This window comes from Oncorhynchus kisutch, unplaced genomic scaffold (assembly GCF_002021735.2).
Source record: "Oncorhynchus kisutch isolate 150728-3 unplaced genomic scaffold, Okis_V2 scaffold1760, whole genome shotgun sequence".
Taxonomy (NCBI): domain Eukaryota; kingdom Metazoa; phylum Chordata; class Actinopteri; order Salmoniformes; family Salmonidae; genus Oncorhynchus; species Oncorhynchus kisutch.
This window is the reverse complement of record NW_022263705.1, coordinates 19,861-40,326: the sequence shown is the minus strand read 5'-3', so window position 1 is coordinate 40,326 and position 20,466 is coordinate 19,861. Positions and strand designations below refer to the sequence as shown.

Genomic DNA, 20,466 nt, shown 5'->3' with positions numbered 1-20,466 from the left:
CATTTCAGCCAGTGTACGGGGGCACTGGTTAGTCGGTACAGTATCTTTGATTGGACTGATCATATCAACATCTTACTTTCACAATCTTAATTGTGAAATAATGAAGAGAAATATAGATACAACATATCGGTGCTCATCGGCCATTGGACATAAACATTACACAACAATTTGGAGATCGCAAATTCAACAATGAGTGGTTTGTAAGGAATTGGTGACAGTGCCTAACTGCAAGCGTTGCAGCTGGGAAGTCGGGAATAAACAGCTCAAACTGGGAAAATATATTTTGAACGGTCATTCAACTCAGAATTGTAAATCTGTCATCTTTCTCTTTGATGACAAAATTTGTCCACAAGGACAGCCGCGCCACTTTCCTGTTCAAGCATATCACAACAAGTGAGTCCAAAAAGGTCTTATGCTGCTTCCTAAATTATGTACTGTAGGATGCCAGAGAGATATCTATCTTATAGCTAAGAAAGTAATACTAAGTGTATGTTGTGTAGTAAGCTGTTAGTAGCCCATGTGCCTCACCCTAATAATTTGGTCTATTTTCACCAACGTGGTATTGTAAACACATTGTTCCTGGCCGGTGTGTGCTTGTTTACTAAATTGTTTTGTACAGCTCTGACAGTGCTACTGATAGTAGTGGTGGCGCTTGTTTTTTTTAAGGCACTAAATGAGGCTGAATTAACTGTTTCACTGCCCTACATGGCTCTGCTGAAAGCCAGGTGTAACAGTGGTAAGGTGTTGGGACTCTGCTGTTGGGACAGCTTTATGTAGGCCCTAACAGTTTGTGGGCACCGTTTGTCACCATCCTAGGGCAATTCATGTATTGTTTAGTGTTGTTGTGTAGTTGCTTTACTGGCATGCACCCACTTTAAGAAATAATATTTTTTGCTTCACTAAGATTCACATGCTAAAATCGCCACTGGTGTTAAGACTCAAAAAGATCAAATTGGAATGTTTCCTGCATGGATTTTTGTAGCAGGGAGGCTATCAAGGGGGGTTATTTATTGGGTGGAGCAAGAAATAAAGGCAGAAGATATAACGGAAGACATAGATGGAGTTGTTGGTGCACGCCGATTGACCTGTATGGTGGACGGAGAAAAGAAGTTCACTTCATCCATGCTACTGTTCTTTGATGAAGAGTCTCTCCCTTCTCATATAAAGTTAGGATTCATGAGATACCCTGAAGAGCTTTTGTGCACAAGCCTCTTCAGTGTCATGAATGTAAAAGATCTGTCAAGTGTGTGCAGAAGGGAAGAATATCGTATACCAGATGAAGGGAAATGCTGCAAATGTGGAGGTGAACATGTGCCTGAATTCTTGGAGAATGAGGTGGCAAGGGTAAGGAGTGTCCAGTCTCCTATCTGGAGGTGTTGAGAAAATTGGAAGGAATGAGTGGCGGGGAATAAGCAATGGTAGTAGAGCCACCAAGACCAGTGAGTGGGTTGATTCACTGATGTGGTCATCCTGTCTGGGTTGGCGCCCCCCCTTGGGTTGTGCCATGGCGGAGATCTTTGTGGGCTATACTCGGCCCTGTCTCAGGATGGTAAGTTGGTGGTTGAAGATATCCCTCTAGTGGTGTGGGGGCTGTGCTTTGGCAAAGTGGGTGGGGTTATATCCTTCCTGTTTGGCCCTGTCTGGGGGTGTCCTCGGATGGGTCCACAGTGTCTCCTGACCCCTCCTGTCTCAGCCTCCAGTATTTATGCTGCAGTAGTTTATGTGTCGGGGGGCTAGGGTCAGTTTGTTATATCTGGAGTACTTCTCCTGTCCTATTCGGTGTCCTATGTGAATCTAAGTGTGCGTTCTCTAATTCTCTCCTTCTCTCTCTCGGAGGACCTGAGCCCTAGGACCATGCCCCAGGATTACCTGACATGATGACTCCTTGCTGTCCCCAGTCCACCTGGCCGTGCTGCTGCTCCAGTTTCAACTGTTCTGCCTTCTTATTATTCGAACATGCTGATCATTTATGAACATTTGAACATCTTGGCCATGTTCTGTTTTAATCTCCACCCGGCACAGCCAGAAGAGGACTGGCCACCCCACATATGCTCTCTCTAATTCTCTCTTTTTTCTCTCTCTCTCGGAGGACCTGAGCCCTAGGACCATGCCCCAGGACTACCTGACATGATGACTCCTTGCTGTCCCCAGTCCATCTGACTGTGTTGCTGCTCCAGTTTCAACTGTTCTGCCTTATTATTATACGACCATGCTGGTCATTTATGAACATTTGAACATCTTGGCCATGTTCTGTTATAATCTCCACCCGGCACAGCCAGAAGAGGACTGGCCACCCCACATAGCCTGGTTCCTCTCTAGGTTTCTTCCTAGGTTTTGGCCTTTCTAGGGAGTTTTTCCTAGCCACCGTGCTTCTACACCTGCATTGCTTGCTGTTTGGGGTTTTAGGCTGGGTTTCTGTACAGCACTTTGAGATATCAGCTGATGTACGAAGGGCTATATAAATAAATTTGATTTGATTTGATTTGAAGGCTTCTCATCAACCAAGGGATAGTAAAATGCTACATGTTAAAAAGGTGGACTTAGTATTATTTATTGCAATGATCATAAACTGTACAGCTCAAGCGAAGAAGAAGTCTAACAAAATTGGAGTCGTTGGAGTCAGGGTGGTGAGGTCTGGCCACCTTATCACCGGGGTCAAACTACCTGCCCTCCAGGCCACCTACAGCACCCGATGTCACAGGAAGACCAAAAAGATCATCAAGGACAACAACCACCCGAGCCACTGCATTTTCACCCCGCTATCATCCAGAAGAGTAGGTCAGTACAGGTGCATCAAAGCTGGGACCAAGAGACAGAAAGAGTTTTTCTGTCTCAAGGCCATCAGACTGTTAAATAGCCATCACTAGCACATTAGACGCTGCTGCCCTATATACATAGACTTGAAATCACTGGCCACTTTAATAATTGGAATACTAGTCACTTTAATATTGTTTGACGTTTTACATTACTCATCTCGTGTGTGTGCGTGTATACTGTATTCTATCCTATTCTACTGTATCTTAGTCTATGCCGCTCTGACATTGCTCGTCCAAATATTTCTATATTCTTAAATTCCATTCCTTCCATTCCTTACTTTAGATTGTGGGTATTGTTAGATATTACTTGTTAGATTTGACTGCACTGTTGGAGCTAGAAACACAAGCATTTCGCTACATCTGCAATAACATCTGCTAAATGTGTATGTGACAAATTTAATTTGACCTATTGGATTTCGAGGTCATTTTATGAGTCAACTAGTGTTATAACTGGAAGTCTACAGGAACAATTAGCATGCTAGCTGTTCCTGTTCATCCAACTCTGGGGAAGTAAATAAATAGCCTCATTGCCAAAATCTCAAAGTATCCTTTTAGTTTGGAAGAAATTAGTAATTGGGGCTAATTACAAGGGGAGCCTTTTTTTGTTGTTGTGGTTATTCTGTAAAATTCGTAGGTGGGACATTTTTAAATGGTCATTTTCCGGATGGAAAACAGTTTGTCAACTTAAACGACCAAAACCAGATAGAAAGAATTCAGAAACAATATTGAACTTAATATATTTTGAATAATACCATCTTTGAGAAGGAACAATCCAATGAAAGCTCCACGGTCAGGGCGAATCAGAAATACAAAAAACAGGCATTCAGGGCACATGCTTCTTGATTGTGTTATGCTTGAGCAGAGGAACACAGCATTAGCCATGGCAGAATGCATAGAATTGCAGGATATTATCTTTAAAACTGCAACATTTTCTCTGCTCAATGAGAAAATGTGTAGAATTGCAGAAAATGTCATTCATAAAAACAACATATTCTACTTTACCCTTCTAGCTATATGGCTGTTCAAGTGTATACTTCCTCTTCCAATGAACTGTGGGGAGGTCAAAATATACAGTATGATGGGGATCCCTGGGTTGCCGGTTTGCCTGAGTGGGGGTCCTTGGGCACAAAGTTTGAAAACCCCTGTATAAAATGGTATAGGCTACTTTCAGTCATTAATTTCTTTGTCTCTCTTTCACTCCTCTCTCAAGAGGACCTGAGCCCTAGAAGCATGCCTCAGGACTACCTGGCCTGATGACTCCTGGCTGTCCACCTGGTCGTGCTGCTGCTCCTCCAGTTTCAACTGTTCTGCTTGTGACATCAGCTGATGTAAAAAGTGCTTTAGAAATAGATTTTATTGATAAATGTTTCAGGGTTATTTAATCAGCATTTATTAGTATCAATAAATATTTGATTAACCTATTACTATAAATAGTTTTTGATGCGATATTGAATTTGGGTTCAGATTTTGTGACTTAGTAAGTAGTCTTGAACTCACCAAAATAAATCCTCTGGCTTCAACCTCATGATCAACTCTAAACTTAGATGATCTACTTACCTGGGTGAGTTTTAGTCTGAGTAATGTATGTGTGTGTGGAAGCTACATTGAAATGTTATTAACTTTTTGTATTACCAGTCACATTGCGACTAATGGAGAATGAGCAAATGATAACGTTAATATTCCCTTCTCCTGAGCAATGTAGCTTTCATCGGTTGCCTTTTTCCTTATCAATGATTTTAATTTGCTGTCAAAATCACCTCCATTAAGGACATTTACTGGAAGACCCTGATCAGACACAAGACAATGACACAGTGGATGGGAAATCTATTAAGACTTCATTTCTTAATGTTTTTTTACAATACAATTTGAACATGGATCAGTCACATTTTGCCTGATTTAAGTTACATAAATCAATCAATGATTCAAATGGAAAACAGATTGTATTTTTGCCTTTGGGTTGTCCCCAAACTTTCTGGTTACACAGCTAGAATGAGATTAAGAAGGATTAGACAGTGAAGTCATCAAATTGAAGATTATCCAGGAAGTATATCGGCATTGGAAGCCAAATTGAAGTCCCAATGAATGGAGCTGACTGAAACAATGGAAACAGTTGGCTCCGATACTTACGGGTCTCGTTTTTGACATCTCCGTCTAATCCCTCTTTCTCTCATTTTTTATTTTTGAACCTTTATTTAACTAGTCAAGTCAGTCAAGTCAGATTTAGGGGAAGAGCTTTCACTGATTCAGATGAACACCCACTTTCACAGTAATTGTCCTCTGTTACAAAATGTTGATTTATCACCATCTAATGTTCTTGGTATACCGTTTCCTTTTGTGAGTTGAAGGAGATGCGTGAAATTATGTTTATTGCCTGTTTACATTGAATAATTTACCCTCCAATATCCCTGTGTTTTGGCTTTGTTGTTATACCCCAGGTTTTGTGAAGGGAAGACTGTTGGAAAAGCATTCCAGATGAAGCCAGTTGAGAGAATCCCAAGAGTATGCAAAGCTGTCAAGGCAAAGGATGGCTACTTTTGAAGAATCTAAAATATATTTTGATGTAACACTTTTTTGGTTACTACATGATTCCATGTGTGTTATTTCATAGTTTTGATATCTTCACTATTATTCTACAATGTTGAATATAGTCCAAATAAAAACCCTTGAGTAGATGTGTCCAACCTTTGGTACTGTAGATTTGAGCAATAAGGCCTGAGGTGTAGTATATGGCCAATATACCACAGCTAAGGGCTGTTCTTATGCGCGACACAGAGTGCCTGAACACAGCCCTTAGCTGTGGTATATTGGCCATATATCAAACTCTCGAGGTGCCTTAATGCTATTATAAACTAATTACCAACGTAGTTATAGCAGTACGGTGTGATATACCATGGCTGTCAGCCAATCAGCTTTCAGGGCTCGAACCACCCAGTTTATTATTTATTTTTGACTACTGTAAATATGAGCACCCCACTGCTTTTTTTGTATGTGTAGACTACATCTTCTTTGGACGCCAGGTCCTGGTAAATTCTTAATGGACAACTGGAAAGAGTTGAACATTTCTCTTCTGTTCATGCTGCTGGGTTGGACAGTGAGGTAGTGACAGATACAATAACTCAGGTCTGTGTGTAGAGTGCCTTCAGAAAGCATTCATACACCGACTTAATCCACTTTGTGTTACAGCCTGAATTCAAAATCTATGACGAAATAAGTCGCACCCATCTACACATTTAATACATTTTTTGCAAATGTATTGAAAATGAAATATAGAAATATCATTTAGATAAGTATTCAAACCCCTGAGTCAATACATGTTAGAATAACCTTTGTCAGTGATTACAGCTGTGAACCTTTCTGGGTCTAACAGCACACCTGGACTGAACGAAACTTGCACATTATTTAAATTCTTCAAGCTCTGTCAAGTTGGTTGTTGGCCATTACTAGACAGCCATTTAAGTCTTGCCTTATTTTCGAGTTGATTTAAGCCAAAACTAAGTAACTGCAGTGTATATTGTGTCTTAGGTTATTGTCCTGCTGAAAGGTGAATTTGTCTCCCAGTGTCTGTTGGGAGCAGACTAAACCAGGTTTTCCTCTAGGATTTTGCCTGTGTTTAGCTCTATTCCATTTGAATTTTTATCCTATTGCCGATAACAAGCATACCCACAACATGATGCAGCCACCAGCATGCTCGAAAATATGAAGACTGGTGCTCGTGTTTTGTTTGCCCCAAACATAAACCATGTATCCAAGACCTTCAAATGTTTTAATCCTTCTTGGTGTAATATCATTTGTGGATTCAAATAAAGTATTTAGTGTGTAAGGACATGTTTCATAATATTGAACAAAAGTCCAAGTCTTGTCTTTATGCTGCTTAGTTTAATTCAGACCAACCACCACAGTTCTTAGTTAAATTCAGACCAACCACCACAGTTCTTAGTTAAAATCAGACCAACCACCACAGTTCTTAGTTCAAATCAGACCAACCACCACAGTTCAGAAAATCAACATTGTTTTGAAGAAATACTTTAGTACACAAAATGCACAAAGTATTATGTCAGTGTTATTTCAAGAATAGTTTATTTTTGGGGTTAATGTTTAACTTCTCCATGCTTCCTCCTGACCGTGCATTGCTGCAGCACAAGAGGGGCATCATTATGGTTTTATTACACACAAATTATGCCTGATGAAATACACAATCAATGGGATTTACACATTTTGAATTTACATTGATTTTACACTCAAATGAGACTTCAGAGGAGAGAAGACAGGAAAGAAATACAAATCCGCCCAATGAAGAGGAAGATATCCAAGTGGTCTCTCTGGTCTATGTTCCTCAGAGAAGATCTCCTGCAAGACAAAAACGGTCAGCCCCAGTTTCCTACTTCCCAGTCGTGTGTGTGTGTGTGTGTGTGTGTGTGTGTGTGTGTGTGTGTGTGTATTACCGTATGCATGCATGCCTCACATTTAGCCACAGGTGTAAGCCACATCCAGGTACTTGTAGGTTCCTACACAGGGATCTCCATACAGAGAGTTGGACGCAGAGACGTCACACTGGCTCTTCCCATTACACCTGTGTCAACGACAGGTACAGGTTAACACTACAGTCATGTTTATACAGTACAGGTTAACACTAGTCATGTTTCTGCAGTACAGGTTAACACTACAGTCCAGGTTAACACTACAGTCATGTTTCTACAGTCCAGGTTAACACTACAGTCATGCATTTCTACAGGTAGAAGTTAACACTATAGTACACTGCAGGTTTCAGTACCTCTTTGCCACCTTGCTGGTGGTTATGGATTGGCTGAGGCAGTTGGTGTTGGCTAGTTGGTTAGCGGGCCGATTAAAGGAACACACTAGCTGGTCACGGCGGCCATAGTTGGCACTGTGGATCTGGATCGTACCTTCATCTGAGGGAAAGGAGGAAGGAGAAAGGGGATAAGGTAAGGCTGGATGTCTTTGGTTTACAAGTGATGGTAATAAACAGTGTATAATACTGCTCTACTATATCATCATATGAGATGTGACTACACTGTACAGCAGTGTTGGCCAGCTTACAACATTCTAATAGAGCAGCATACTACCCTGCATCCCACTGCTCGCTTGCTTCTGAAACTAAGCAGGGTTGGTCCTGTTGAGTTCCTGAATGTGTGACCAGATGCTGCTGGAGGTGGTGTTGAAGGGCCAGTAGGAGGCACCCTTTGCTCTGGTCTAAAAAAATATCCCATAGCCCTGTGTAGGGTGCAGTCTTTCCGATGGGACGTTAAACGGGTGTCCTGACTCTCTGGTCACTAAAGAGCCCATGGCACATATCGTAAGAGTAGGGGTGTTAACCCCGGTGTCCTGGCTAAATTCCCAAATCTGGCTCTCATACCGTCATGGTCACCTAATCATCCCCAGCTTACAATTGGCTCATTCATCCTCCTCTACCCTGTAACTATTCCCCAGGTCATTGCTGTAAATTAGAATGTATTCAGTCAACTTACTTGGTAAAATAATGTATAAAAATAGAGCCTCACCACATTCTAGTAGAGCATCAGACCCTCACCACATTCTAGTAGAGCATCAGACCCTCACCACTTTCTAGTAGAGCATCAGACCCTCACCACATTCTAGTAGAGCATCAGACCCTCACCACATTCTAGTAGAGCATCAGACCCTCACCACTTTCTAGTAGAGCATCAGACCCTCACCACTTTCTAGTAGAGCATCAGACCCTCACCACTTTCTAGTAGAGCATCAGACCCTCACCACTTTCTAGTAGAGCATCAGACCCTCACCACTTTCTAGTAGAGCATCAGACCTGCCCCACATTCTCGTAGAGCATCAGACCTGCCCCACATTCTCGTAGGGCATCAGAGCCTCACCACATTCTAATAGAACATCAGAGCCTCACCACATTCTAGTAGAACATCAGACCTGCCCCACATTCTAGTTGAACATCAGACCTGCCCCACATTCTAGTTGAACATCAGACCTGCCCCACATTCTCGTAGGGCATCAGAGCCTCACCACATTCTAGTAGGGCATCAGAGCCTCACCACATTCTAATAGAACATCAGAGCTTCACCACATTCTAGTTGAACATCAGAGCCTCACCACATTCTAGTAGAGCATCAGAGCCTTCACACGTGATGCTGCGTGCTGCCAAGACAAACAAACAGGAATTACACACCACACTGGCCACTGCTGGGCAGACATAAATAAAATACATACATTTTCATAGCAGACATTAGCCTGGTTTAGTATTTTGTATTAATATACATAGAAACAGACTGACTTGCTGGGAGGCAGGTGTAGGTGGTATCCAGGTATTTGTAGATTCCAACACAGGGGTCAGAAGTACGGAAGACTTCAGTGTTCACTTCACACACCTGTTTCCCATTGCACCTAGGGGATATTAGGAGGTAAGATGAGCTATGGCTGGGATTTAATCAAACACGGTGTCAACAAGCATGCAGCGCTTGACATTTAAAGCAAACATTTGCAGTGTTTACTGTGAACATCAGGAAAATTGGCTTTAAAAAAGGCACATTGATACTGCAATGTGCTTTTCAACAAAGTGCCTCTGAATCCCACTGACTGAGTACCTGTGTGAGAGGACCTCCAGGGTGCCCGTCTGTGAACATTGTGTGTTGGTCAGCTGGTTGGCAGGTCGTCCTTCTTTGCAGGTGGTTCCGTCAGTCCTTCCATACAGAGCTCTCTCAATGAAGATCACTCCAGAATCTAGCAGGGCAAGAAAAACAATGTAAAGAAACAGACAGCACTATGGAGAGACCATCAGGATAGAATGTGTGTTTTCTTACCACAGATCAGGAACTGGACATTTTCTCCATTGTCACAGGTGACCACTCTCGTCGCTGAGTGAGAAACAATCACATATACACTGAACAAAAAATAAAATGCAACAAATGTGTTGGTCCCATGTTTCATGAGCAGAAATAAAAAATCCCAGACGTGTTCCATATGCAAAACAGCTTATTTCTATTAAATGTTTTAAAAATGTGTTTACATCCCTTTTAGTAAGAATTTCTCCTCTGACAAGATGATCCAGCCACCTGACAGATGCGTCAAATCAAGAAGCTGATTAAACAGCATGCTCATTACACAGGTACACATTATACTGGGAACAATAAAATGTGCAGTTTTGTCACAAGACAATACCACAGATGTCTCAAGTTGAGGGAGCGTGCAATTGGCATGAATGTCTACCATAGCTGTCGCCACAGAATTTCATGTTCATTTCTCTACCATAAGCAGCCGCCAACGCCGTTTTAGAGAATTTGGCAATATGTCCAACCGGCCTCACAAACGCAAACCACGTGTACCACCAATCCGGGACCACCACATCCAGCTTCTTCACCTGCGAGATTGTCGTATATACCCTCCGACGAAACACATGCAAAGCGTCAATACAGAGTGAAGCCTTTAAACAGGTCAACATTCACAAGGCCGCAGGACCAGACGGATTACCAGGACGAGTACTCAAACATGCGCAGACCAACTGGCAAATGTCTTCACTCACATTTTCAACATGTCCCTGACTGAATCTTTAATACCAACATGCTTCATGCAGACCACCATAGTGCCCAAGAACACTAAGTTAACCTGCCTAAATGACTATCGACCCATAGCACTCACATCTGTAGCCATGAAGTGCTTTGAAAGGCTGAACACCCTTATCCCAGAAACCCAAGACCCACTCCAAAAAGCCCCCCGCGCAAACAGGTCCATAGATGCAATCTCGATTGCACTCCACACTGCCCTTTCCCACCTGGACAAAAGGAACACCTATGTGAGAATGCTATTCATTGACTACAGCTAAGCATTCAACACCAGAGTGCCCTCAAAGCTCATCACTAAGCTAAGGACCCTGGGACTAAACACCTCCCTCTGCACCTGGATCCTGCTCTTCCTGACAGGCCAACCCAGGTGGTAAGGGAAGCTTACAAAACATCCGCCACACTGATCGTCAACACGTGGGCCCTCAGGGGTGCGTGCTCAGTCCCATCCTGTACTCCCCGTTTACTCATGACTGCACGGCCAGGCACGACTCCAACGCCATCATTAAGTTAGCTGATGACAACAGTGGTAGGCCTGATACCAACGACGACGAGACAGCCTATAGGGAGGTCAGAGACCTGACCGTGTGGTGCAAGACAACAACCTCTCCCTCAACGTGATCAAGACAAAGGAGATAATTGTGGACTACAGGAAAAGGAGGACTGAGCACGCCCCCATTCTCATCGACGGGGCTGTAGTGGAGCAGGTTGAGAACTTCAAGTTCCTTAGCATCCACATCACCAACAAAGTAACATGGTCCAAGCACACCAAGACAGTCAGACTAAAAAGACTTGGCATGGGTCCTCAGATCCTCAAAAGGTTCTACAGTTGCACCATCGAGAGCACTGTGACGGGTTGCATAACTGCCTGGTAAAAAGAAAATGCGCTCACAAACAATCACCAACGTACCTGCAGCTGGTAGTGTACAGCAAACTGCAGCCAGCACTGAAAAACATCACACAGCTAGTTCAGCTTTTCTAACCTTGGTCAGTCTCATCGCAATTCTTTGCAGAAGAGTAGTGTACAGCATATACAGTAAGTATATAAATAATGTACAGTATATAGTATGGTACTGCGTATAGACAGACATGGGACATCACCTAGTCCTCAGATAATACAGGATGCTGAATATTAGACCTGGGTCATACTGTTGATATTGGACTTCAATTACTTTCAATACAAACTGATATAGAAACTTCTGGAATGTATATTTTAAACGCCCTCAAATACATATTTTGTTACAAGTCAGTCAGTATACTCACAGGTGAACGCAGTCAGTCTGACAAGGAGCATGATGCTGGGTACAGGTGTGGTAGTAGCTGGTTCAGTTGTAGTACTAACAAGTAAGATGTTACAGATGGTCACCTGGACAAATACACCTAACATTTATTGATACTTGCAAAGAACAGATCCTTGTTTACAAAGCATCAACCAGGAACACAAAGCACAGCAGATTAGCAGTCAACTCGGCAACACAGAACTAAAATCTCAGGCCAGCTCAAACCACATGTACTGTGTGATGGTGCCGTCCTCCCGTTACGCAATCACCACAGCATGAAGCCCATTTTAGTTATCGTTGGGTTTTATTTTCTCTGGGTGTCAATCTACCTGTGATTATGTCACGTAATACATTTTCAGTAAAAAGTTTAGTTAATTCTCCACGGGAGACAATCTAATTAACCAGTGCTTAATTTTAGCCGGCTAGCACCTTCCCGTTTTAGACTTTCGTTGGGAACCTTTGCCAGACTCAGTACCTCTCCCAGAATTCAATTTTTATCTTCCCTTTCCCCAATGTGAATATTATAATAAAAATATATCAAAGTTAATTCGAGTTGCCTCATTGGCAATTCTTCCATACAGGCCATTCCCAATATTTCAAATACAATCACAGGAAAAGACAGGTTGGCTACCAAAATATATTTGATCAGCTTCCAAATATTGTTGTACAATGTAAAAACGAGAGAGATGGTCTTTTGGCAGGAACATGTCGGACATCTCCGGTGAGAGTACTGCCCATCATTGGGTGAGTCAGTGACACTGGTAACTATTTCAGTGTCACTAACTTGCCGAATGATACGCAGTACTCTTGCCCGGGGATGTCCGATATGTTGTGCCAAAACACCATTTCTAGACTAACTTCGTCCTCATATTGTAGCCTACAATATATGCATCTCCACACACCTAGGCCAAGGCTATTGATGGATTCAAGACAAGGTGGTTTTTATTGAGCTCAGTGTCGGTTTGTCAGTTTCAAAGTAGCCCGTCATTGTGATCATGTGTGCACTATTAAAGATTCTGCCAAAGTCAGTCATGTAAAATTATGCAGAATTGCAGTCAATGTATTTATATAAAAGGCCACATTTTTCCCAGACCCTAGGCTACAAAAAAAGTTACCCCGTGTGTGTAGTTCTACTCTATGCCACTATACACATGCACAATCTGTTCTCAGAACATTTTGTATTATTCTATACTTAAATCCATAAATCACATTTCATACAGTATGAATTCATTTGAGAACATCCAGCCATTTTGTATGAAACATTACAAATTAAAATTAATATTATGTTACAAATTTGCAAAAGTAATCAAATGTTACAATTCTAGATAGGAGGTAGGCAGCTAACGTCATATAGCTTGATAACGTTAGCTAGGCGTTACGTTTAGGAGCTAAGGGGTTAAGGTTAGCTAAAAGGGTTCACTAAAAGGGTTAGGGGATGTGTTACCTAACATGCTAAGTAGTTGCAAAGTAGCTAAAAAGTAGCCAGTAGTTGAAAATGTATTATTAGCTAAAGTGTCAATGTTGTTTCAAACTCGTCACCTTAGGGTTGCTAGAAATTTGCCTTATACACCCACCCTTACCAACCACCATGCTTACATTTTTTGTCTTAAGTAACCATGCTGAATCATTCTAAACTGAGTGTTCCAGATTTACTTTTACTACGTATAGTCTGAGACCAGGCTGCAATGCGATGATATGCATACAATGATTTATTATAAAAGTGATACGCCTTCATGCGTTCCGGTACCTCAGAATTCCCCAGGTCACCCCCTTCTCGCGCCCACTTTTTGTTCCGGAACCTACCAATTAAGCACTGAATTTAACAACGTTTTCATGCGCAAGTCTTCCCATATTCACATAGATGACTACACCATATGTGATTTAATCGCAAGACAGCATTATATTGGTTTTTCATTTCAATAGTACAGTCGCCAGTTACCATAGATTTACATAATTTACGCCATTTGCTATGTCCTTTGTTGTTTCTTTATTGGACCAATTACACGTGTACACTTTGATTGTTTCAAGTTGTTTGTATTGTTTGCTTATCTCACCCTGAGCTGGCTTGTTTCTCCTGCGTTTCTGAAAGGAGCGTGCTCAGGTATTAATGATTATATATCCTATGGCAGACGTCCCTAATTACATTCAGCCGTGGGACGATTTTGCTTTACGGGAATTCTATTAATGCCCCTGGCCTGCGCCCCGGATGAACCCGGTAAGCGTTGATTGCCTTCGTTTTGAACCAGGCCGCCTCCCGGCATTGAGCTGGGTGCCCCAAATTTGGTCGGATGGAGAATTGTACACACCATGCTTACATCACTGGGCCCGTAATCATCCAATCAAACTTTATTGGTATGGTAATATTTACCTAATTTGTCAAATCCTAAAAGAGGGTTAGCAACCTTTTGTTGTTCAATGAACGGGGAGAATTACTGTCGGAAGATGGAGGAAACTGGGGTTTTGTTTGACACTACTAGTGAGTCGAGTGAAGCTAATAGTACAGAAAGTGAGAATGAGTGGGTTACAGTGGCGAAGAAAAAGATAAACAAGAAAAGTGAAGCTATGTTGGAAAATAGGGAACCACTAGACTCGTTTTTGGTCCTAGTCAGGGTTTTGGATGAATGCTACTTGGGAAATCCGTTCAATGTCTCCAGGAAAATCTGGAATGTGTTGGAAGAAAGTGTGGAGTCGGTGAGAGTCACAAGAAGTGGTCTTATTTTTGTTTATGTCTGTGGAGCAGAATAAGCTGTGTGTTGAGCAGTGGCGACCCGTCATTCAGGGCAGGTGGGGCTCTGAGACCAACATTTTTACTAACAAATGTATAAATATTTTTTTGGGGGGGGCTTGCCTGTTTTGCATGTTATTTTGGCATTAATACGTGTCACATGTCAGTTTGAAACAATGTAAAAATATATATATTGAGTTAATAAAGCTGCATACAAACATGGGCTGTGGTTCAAACTCAAAGTAGACAGCCCTCGGCTCTTGGGGGAATCCCCTCTGCTTTGTTTGTCTTTGGTCCAAATGATTAGCCAAGCAAGGGAAGTTTGCAACGCAAGCCCCTCAGCCCTCGTTTTTTAATGGAGTTTGCGAGTGTTCACTTCGGAGCCTGAAAAGCCCCATAGTTCAATTTGTAAACTTGACCTAAACTTAAGCCCTGAACTTAACCTCAACGTCAATATGGAGTCAACATACAAGTGTAAGTAAAAACGAATGTAATTAAGTTGGAAATTGTGCTACTAATGCACAAACACAAGTTTTTGTTTGGTTAGCTTTTGGAAATTGTAGAAATAAAACATTTTCCTCCTTCAGAAGTAGCTAAGCAGGCTAATGTCAGTTAGCGAATTAATTTGCAAGCTATCATACAGTAGGTGTATATTAATAATTATGTAGTTAATATAAGTAGACATGCAATCATATAAAGCACCCACAAGCTACCGGTGGCTGAAAACACAATCATTGCGGGATGAACAGCTGATGAATTTCCGGGCAGAGGCGGTCCATTTAAAAATAATTCCTTCCTCCCTCGCCCTTTGCCCTGCAAGTGTATACTCATCAGACGTCATGATACCTCATCAGAACTGCCCACTTAATTTGAGGGCTGGGGGATAGGGTATGTCTTTTAAGTGTTTGGAATGCAGCCATGGTCTCGTTTTTTTGAGTAAGGCAACTCCAAAATGCAGGTGTTTCAGCCTAGCTCAGTGCTTTCTGTGGTGGTGTGGCTGGACAGCAGAAGATAGGAGCATTGTGCCGTGATTGGCTCAGTGTTCTGTCACTCATGGGGTCCTTACGCAATAGCCAAGCTTAAGTCCTTAGAAAGGGTAGACATCCAACATTTCAGCCAGTGTACGGGGGCACTGGTTAGTCGGTACAGTATCTTTGATTGGACTGATCATATCAACATCTTACTTTCACAATCTTAATTGTGAAATAATGAAGAGAAATATAGATACAACATATCGGTGCTCATCGGCCATTGGACATAAACATTACACAACAATTTGGAGATCGCAAATTCAACAATGAGTGGTTTGTAAGGAATTGGTGACAGTGCCTAACTGCAAGCGTTGCAGCTGGGAAGTCGGGAATAAACAGCTCAAACTGGGAAAATATATTTTGAACGGTCATTCAACTCAGAATTGTAAATCTGTCATCTTTCTCTTTGATGACAAAATTTGTCCACAAGGACAGCCGCGCCACTTTCCTGTTCAAGCATATCACAACAAGTGAGTCCAAAAAGGTCTTATGCTGCTTCCTAAATTATGTACTGTAGGATGCCAGAGAGATATCTATCTTATAGCTAAGAAAGTAATACTAAGTGTATGTTGTGTAGTAAGCTGTTAGTAGCCCATGTGCCTCACCCTAATAATTTGGTCTATTTTCACCAACGTGGTATTGTAAACACATTGTTCCTGGCCGGTGTGTGCTTGTTTACTAAATTGTTTTGTACAGCTCTGACAGTGCTACTGATAGTAGTGGTGGCGCTTGTTTTTTTTAAGGCACTAAATGAGGCTGAATTAACTGTTTCACTGCCCTACATGGCTCTGCTGAAAGCCAGGTGTAACAGTGGTAAGGTGTTGGGACTCTGCTGTTGGGACAGCTTTATGTAGGCCCTAACAGTTTGTGGGCACCGTTTGTCACCATCCTAGGGCAATTCATGTATTGTTTAGTGTTGTTGTGTAGTTGCTTTACTGGCATGCACCCACTTTAAGAAATAATATTTTTTGCTTCACTAAGATTTACATGCTAAAATCGCCACTGGTGTTAAGACTCAAAAAGATCAAATTGGAATGTTTCCTGCATGGATTTTTGTAGCAGGGAGGCTATCAAGGGGGTTATTTATTGGGTGGAGCAAGAAATAAAGGCAGAAGATATAACGGAAGACATAGATGGAGTTGTTGGTGCACGCCGATTGACCTGTATGGTGGACGGAGAAAAGAAGTTCACTTCATCCATGCTACTGTTCTTTGATGAAGAGTCTCTCCCTTCTCATATAAAGTTAGGATTCATGAGATACCCTGAAGAGCTTTTGTGCACAAGCCTCTTCAGTGTCATGAATGTAAAAGATCTGTCAAGTGTGTGCAGAAGGGAAGAATATCGTATACCAGATGAAGGGAAATGCTGCAAATGTAGAGGTGAACATGTGCCTGAATTCTTGGAGAATGAGGTGGCAAGGGTAAGGAGTGTCCAGTCTCCTATCTGGAGGTGTTGAGAAAATTGGAAGGAATGAGTGGCGGGGAATAAGCAATGGTAGTAGAGCCACCAAGACCAGTGAGTGGGTTGATTCACTGATGTGGTCATCCTGTCTGGGTTGGCGCCCCCCCTTGGGTTGTGCCATGGCGGAGATCTTTGTGGGCTATACTCGGCCCTGTCTCAGGATGGTAAGTTGGTGGTTGAAGATATCCCTCTAGTGGTGTGGGGGCTGTGCTTTGGCAAAGTGGGTGGGGTTATATCCTTCCTGTTTGGCCCTGTCTGGGGGTGTCCTCGGATGGGTCCACAGTGTCTCCTGACCCCTCCTGTCTCAGCCTCCAGTATTTATGCTGCAGTAGTTTATGTGTCGGGGGGCTAGGGTCAGTTTGTTATATCTGGAGTACTTCTCCTGTCCTATTCGGTGTCCTATGTGAATCTAAGTGTGCGTTCTCTAATTCTCTCCTTCTCTCTCTCGGAGGACCTGAGCCCTAGGACCATGCCCCAGGATTACCTGACATGATGACTCCTTGCTGTCCCCAGTCCACCTGGCCGTGCTGCTGCTCCAGTTTCAACTGTTCTGCCTTCTTATTATTCGAACATGCTGATCATTTATGAACATTTGAACATCTTGGCCATGTTCTGTTTTAATCTCCACCCGGCACAGCCAGAAGAGGACTGGCCACCCCACATATGCTCTCTCTAATTCTCTCTTTTTTTTCTCTCTCTCGGAGGACCTGAGCCCTAGGACCATGCCCCAGGACTACCTGACATGATGACTCCTTGCTGTCCCCAGTCCATCTGACTGTGTTGCTGCTCCAGTTTCAACTGTTCTGCCTTATTATTATACGACCATGCTGGTCATTTATGAACATTTGAACATCTTGGCCATGTTCTGTTATAATCTCCACCCGGCACAGCCAGAAGAGGACTGGCCACCCCACATAGCCTGGTTCCTCTCTAGGTTTCTTCCTAGGTTTTGGCCTTTCTAGGGAGTTTTTCCTAGCCACCGTGCTTCTACACCTGCATTGCTTGCTGTTTGGGGTTTTAGGCTGGGTTTCTTTACAGCACTTTGAGATATCAGCTGATGTACGAAGGGCTATATAAATAAATTTGATTTGATTTGATTTGAAGGCTTCTCATCAACCAAGGGATAGTAAAATGCTACATGTTAAAAAGGTGGACTTAGTATTATTTATTGCAATGATCATAAACTGTACAGCTCAAGCGAAGAAGAAGTCTAACAAAATTGGAGTCGTTGGAGTCAGGGTGGTGAGGTCTGGCCACCTTATCACCGGGGTCAAACTACCTGCCCTCCAGGCCACCTACAGCACCCGATGTCACAGGAAGACCAAAAAGATCATCAAGGACAACAACCACCCGAGCCACTGCATTTTCACCCCGCTATCATCCAGAAGAGTAGGTCAGTACAGGTGCATCAAAGCTGGGACCAAGAGACAGAAAGAGTTTTTCTGTCTCAAGGCCATCAGACTGTTAAATAGCCATCACTAGCACATTAGACGCTGCTGCCCTATATACATAGACTTGAAATCACTGGCCACTTTAATAATTGGAATACTAGTCACTTTAATATTGTTTGACGTTTTACATTACTCATCTCGTGTGTGTGCGTGTATACTGTATTCTATCCTATTCTACTGTATCTTAGTCTATGCCGCTCTGACATTGCTCGTCCAAATATTTCTATATTCTTAAATTCCATTCCTTCCATTCCTTACTTTAGATTGTGGGTATTGTTAGATATTACTTGTTAGATTTGACTGCACTGTTGGAGCTAGAAACACAAGCATTTCGCTACATCTGCAATAACATCTGCTAAATGTGTATGTGACAAATTTAATTTGACCTATTGGATTTCGAGGTCATTTTATGAGTCAACTAGTGTTATAACTGGAAGTCTACAGGAACAATTAGCATGCTAGCTGTTCCTGTTCATCCAACTCTGGGGAAGTAAATAAATAGCCTCATTGCCAAAATCTCAAAGTATCCTTTTAGTTTGGAAGAAATTAGTAATTGGGGCTAATTACAAGGGGAGCCTTTTTTTGTTGTTGTGGTTATTCTGTAAAATTCGTAGGTGGGACATTTTTAAATGGTCATTTTCCGGATGGAAAAACAGTTTGTCAACTTAAACGACCAAAACCAGATAGAAAGAATTCAGAAACAATATTGAACTTAATATATTTTGAATAATACCATCTTTGAGAAGGAACAATCCAATGAAAGCTCCACGGTCAGGGCGAATCAGAAATACAAAAAACAGGCATTCAGGGCACATGCTTCTTGATTGTGTTATGCTTGAGCAGAGGAACACAGCATTAGCCATGGCAGAATGCATAGAATTGCAGGATATTATCTTTAAAACTGCAACATTTTCTCTGCTCAATGAGAAAATGTGTAGAATTGCAGAAAATGTCATTCATAAAAACAACATATTCTACTTTACCCTTCTAGCTATATGGCTGTTCAAGTGTATACTTCCTCTTCCAATGAACTGTGGGGAGGTCAAAATATACAGTATGATGGGGATCCCTGGGTTGCCGGTTTGCCTGAGTGGGGGTCCTTGGGCACAAAGTTTGAAAACCCCTGTATAAAATGGTATAGGCTACTTTCAGTCATTAATTTCTTTGTCTCTCTTTCACTCCTCTCTCAAGAGGACCTGAGCCCTAGAAGCATGCCTCAGGACTACCTGGCCTGATGACTCCTGGCTGTCCACCTGGTCGTGCTGCTGCTCCTCCAGTTTCAACTGTTCTGCTTGTGACATCAGCTGATGTAAAAAGTGCTTTAGAAATAGATTTTATTGATAAATGTTTCAGGGTTATTTAATCAGCATTTATTAGTATCAATAAATATTTGATTAACCTATTACTATAAATAGTTTTTGATGCGATATTGAATTTGGGTTCAGATTTTGTGACTTAGTAAGTAGTCTTGAACTCACCAAAATAAATCCTCTGGCTTCAACCTCATGATCAACTCTAAACTTAGATGATCTACTTACCTGGGTGAGTTTTAGTCTGAGTAATGTATGTGTGTGTGGAAGCTACATTGAAATGTTATTAACTTTTTGTATTACCAGTCACATTGCGACTAATGGAGAATGAGCAAATGATAACGTTAATATTCCCTTCTCCTGAGCAATGTAGCTTTCATCGGTTGCCTTTTTCCTTATCAATGATTTTAATTTGCTGTCAAAATCACCTCCATTAAGGACATTTACTGGAAGACCCTGATCAGACACAAGACAATGACACAGTGGATGGGAAATCTATTAAGACTTCATTTCTTAATGTTTTTTTACAATACAATTTGAACATGGATCAGTCACATTTTGCCTGATTTAAGTTACATAAATCAATCAATGATTCAAATGGAAAACAGATTGTATTTTTGCCTTTGGGTTGTCCCCAAACTTTCTGGTTACACAGCTAGAATGAGATTAAGAAGGATTAGACAGTGAAGTCATCAAATTGAAGATTATCCAGGAAGTATATCGGCATTGGAAGCCAAATTGAAGTCCCAATGAATGGAGCTGACTGAAACAATGGAAACAGTTGGCTCCGATACTTACGGGTCTCGTTTTTGACATCTCCGTCTAATCCC

At 42.0% G+C, this 20,466-nt stretch overlaps 1 protein-coding gene across 4 annotated transcripts; it reads right to left on the bottom strand.

The window, feature by feature from the left end:
- Positions 1–6,865: 6,865 nt before the first annotated feature.
- LOC109882039 (L-rhamnose-binding lectin CSL2) lies at positions 6,866–13,865 on the bottom strand. Of its 4 annotated transcripts, none has more exons than XM_031818981.1 (10): positions 13,713–13,865; positions 11,642–11,744; positions 11,289–11,324; positions 9,623–9,676; positions 9,407–9,542; positions 9,097–9,206; positions 8,916–8,960; positions 7,588–7,726; positions 7,259–7,386; positions 6,866–7,163 (listed from the first exon to the last, which is right to left on the bottom strand). In XM_031818981.1, exons 2-9 carry the CDS (start codon positions 11,670–11,672, stop codon positions 7,281–7,283), a joined length of 657 nt encoding a protein of 218 aa, XP_031674841.1. In that variant the 5' UTR covers positions 11,673–11,744; positions 13,713–13,865; the 3' UTR covers positions 6,866–7,163; positions 7,259–7,280. The 4 variants fall into 4 exon arrangements, with proteins under 4 accessions (XP_031674841.1, XP_031674840.1, XP_031674843.1 ...); XM_031818980.1 differs by having other exon boundaries at positions 7,279–7,386; XM_031818983.1 differs by having other exon boundaries at positions 11,642–11,715; positions 13,713–13,764.
- Between the last annotated feature and the right edge of the window lie 6,601 nt (positions 13,866–20,466).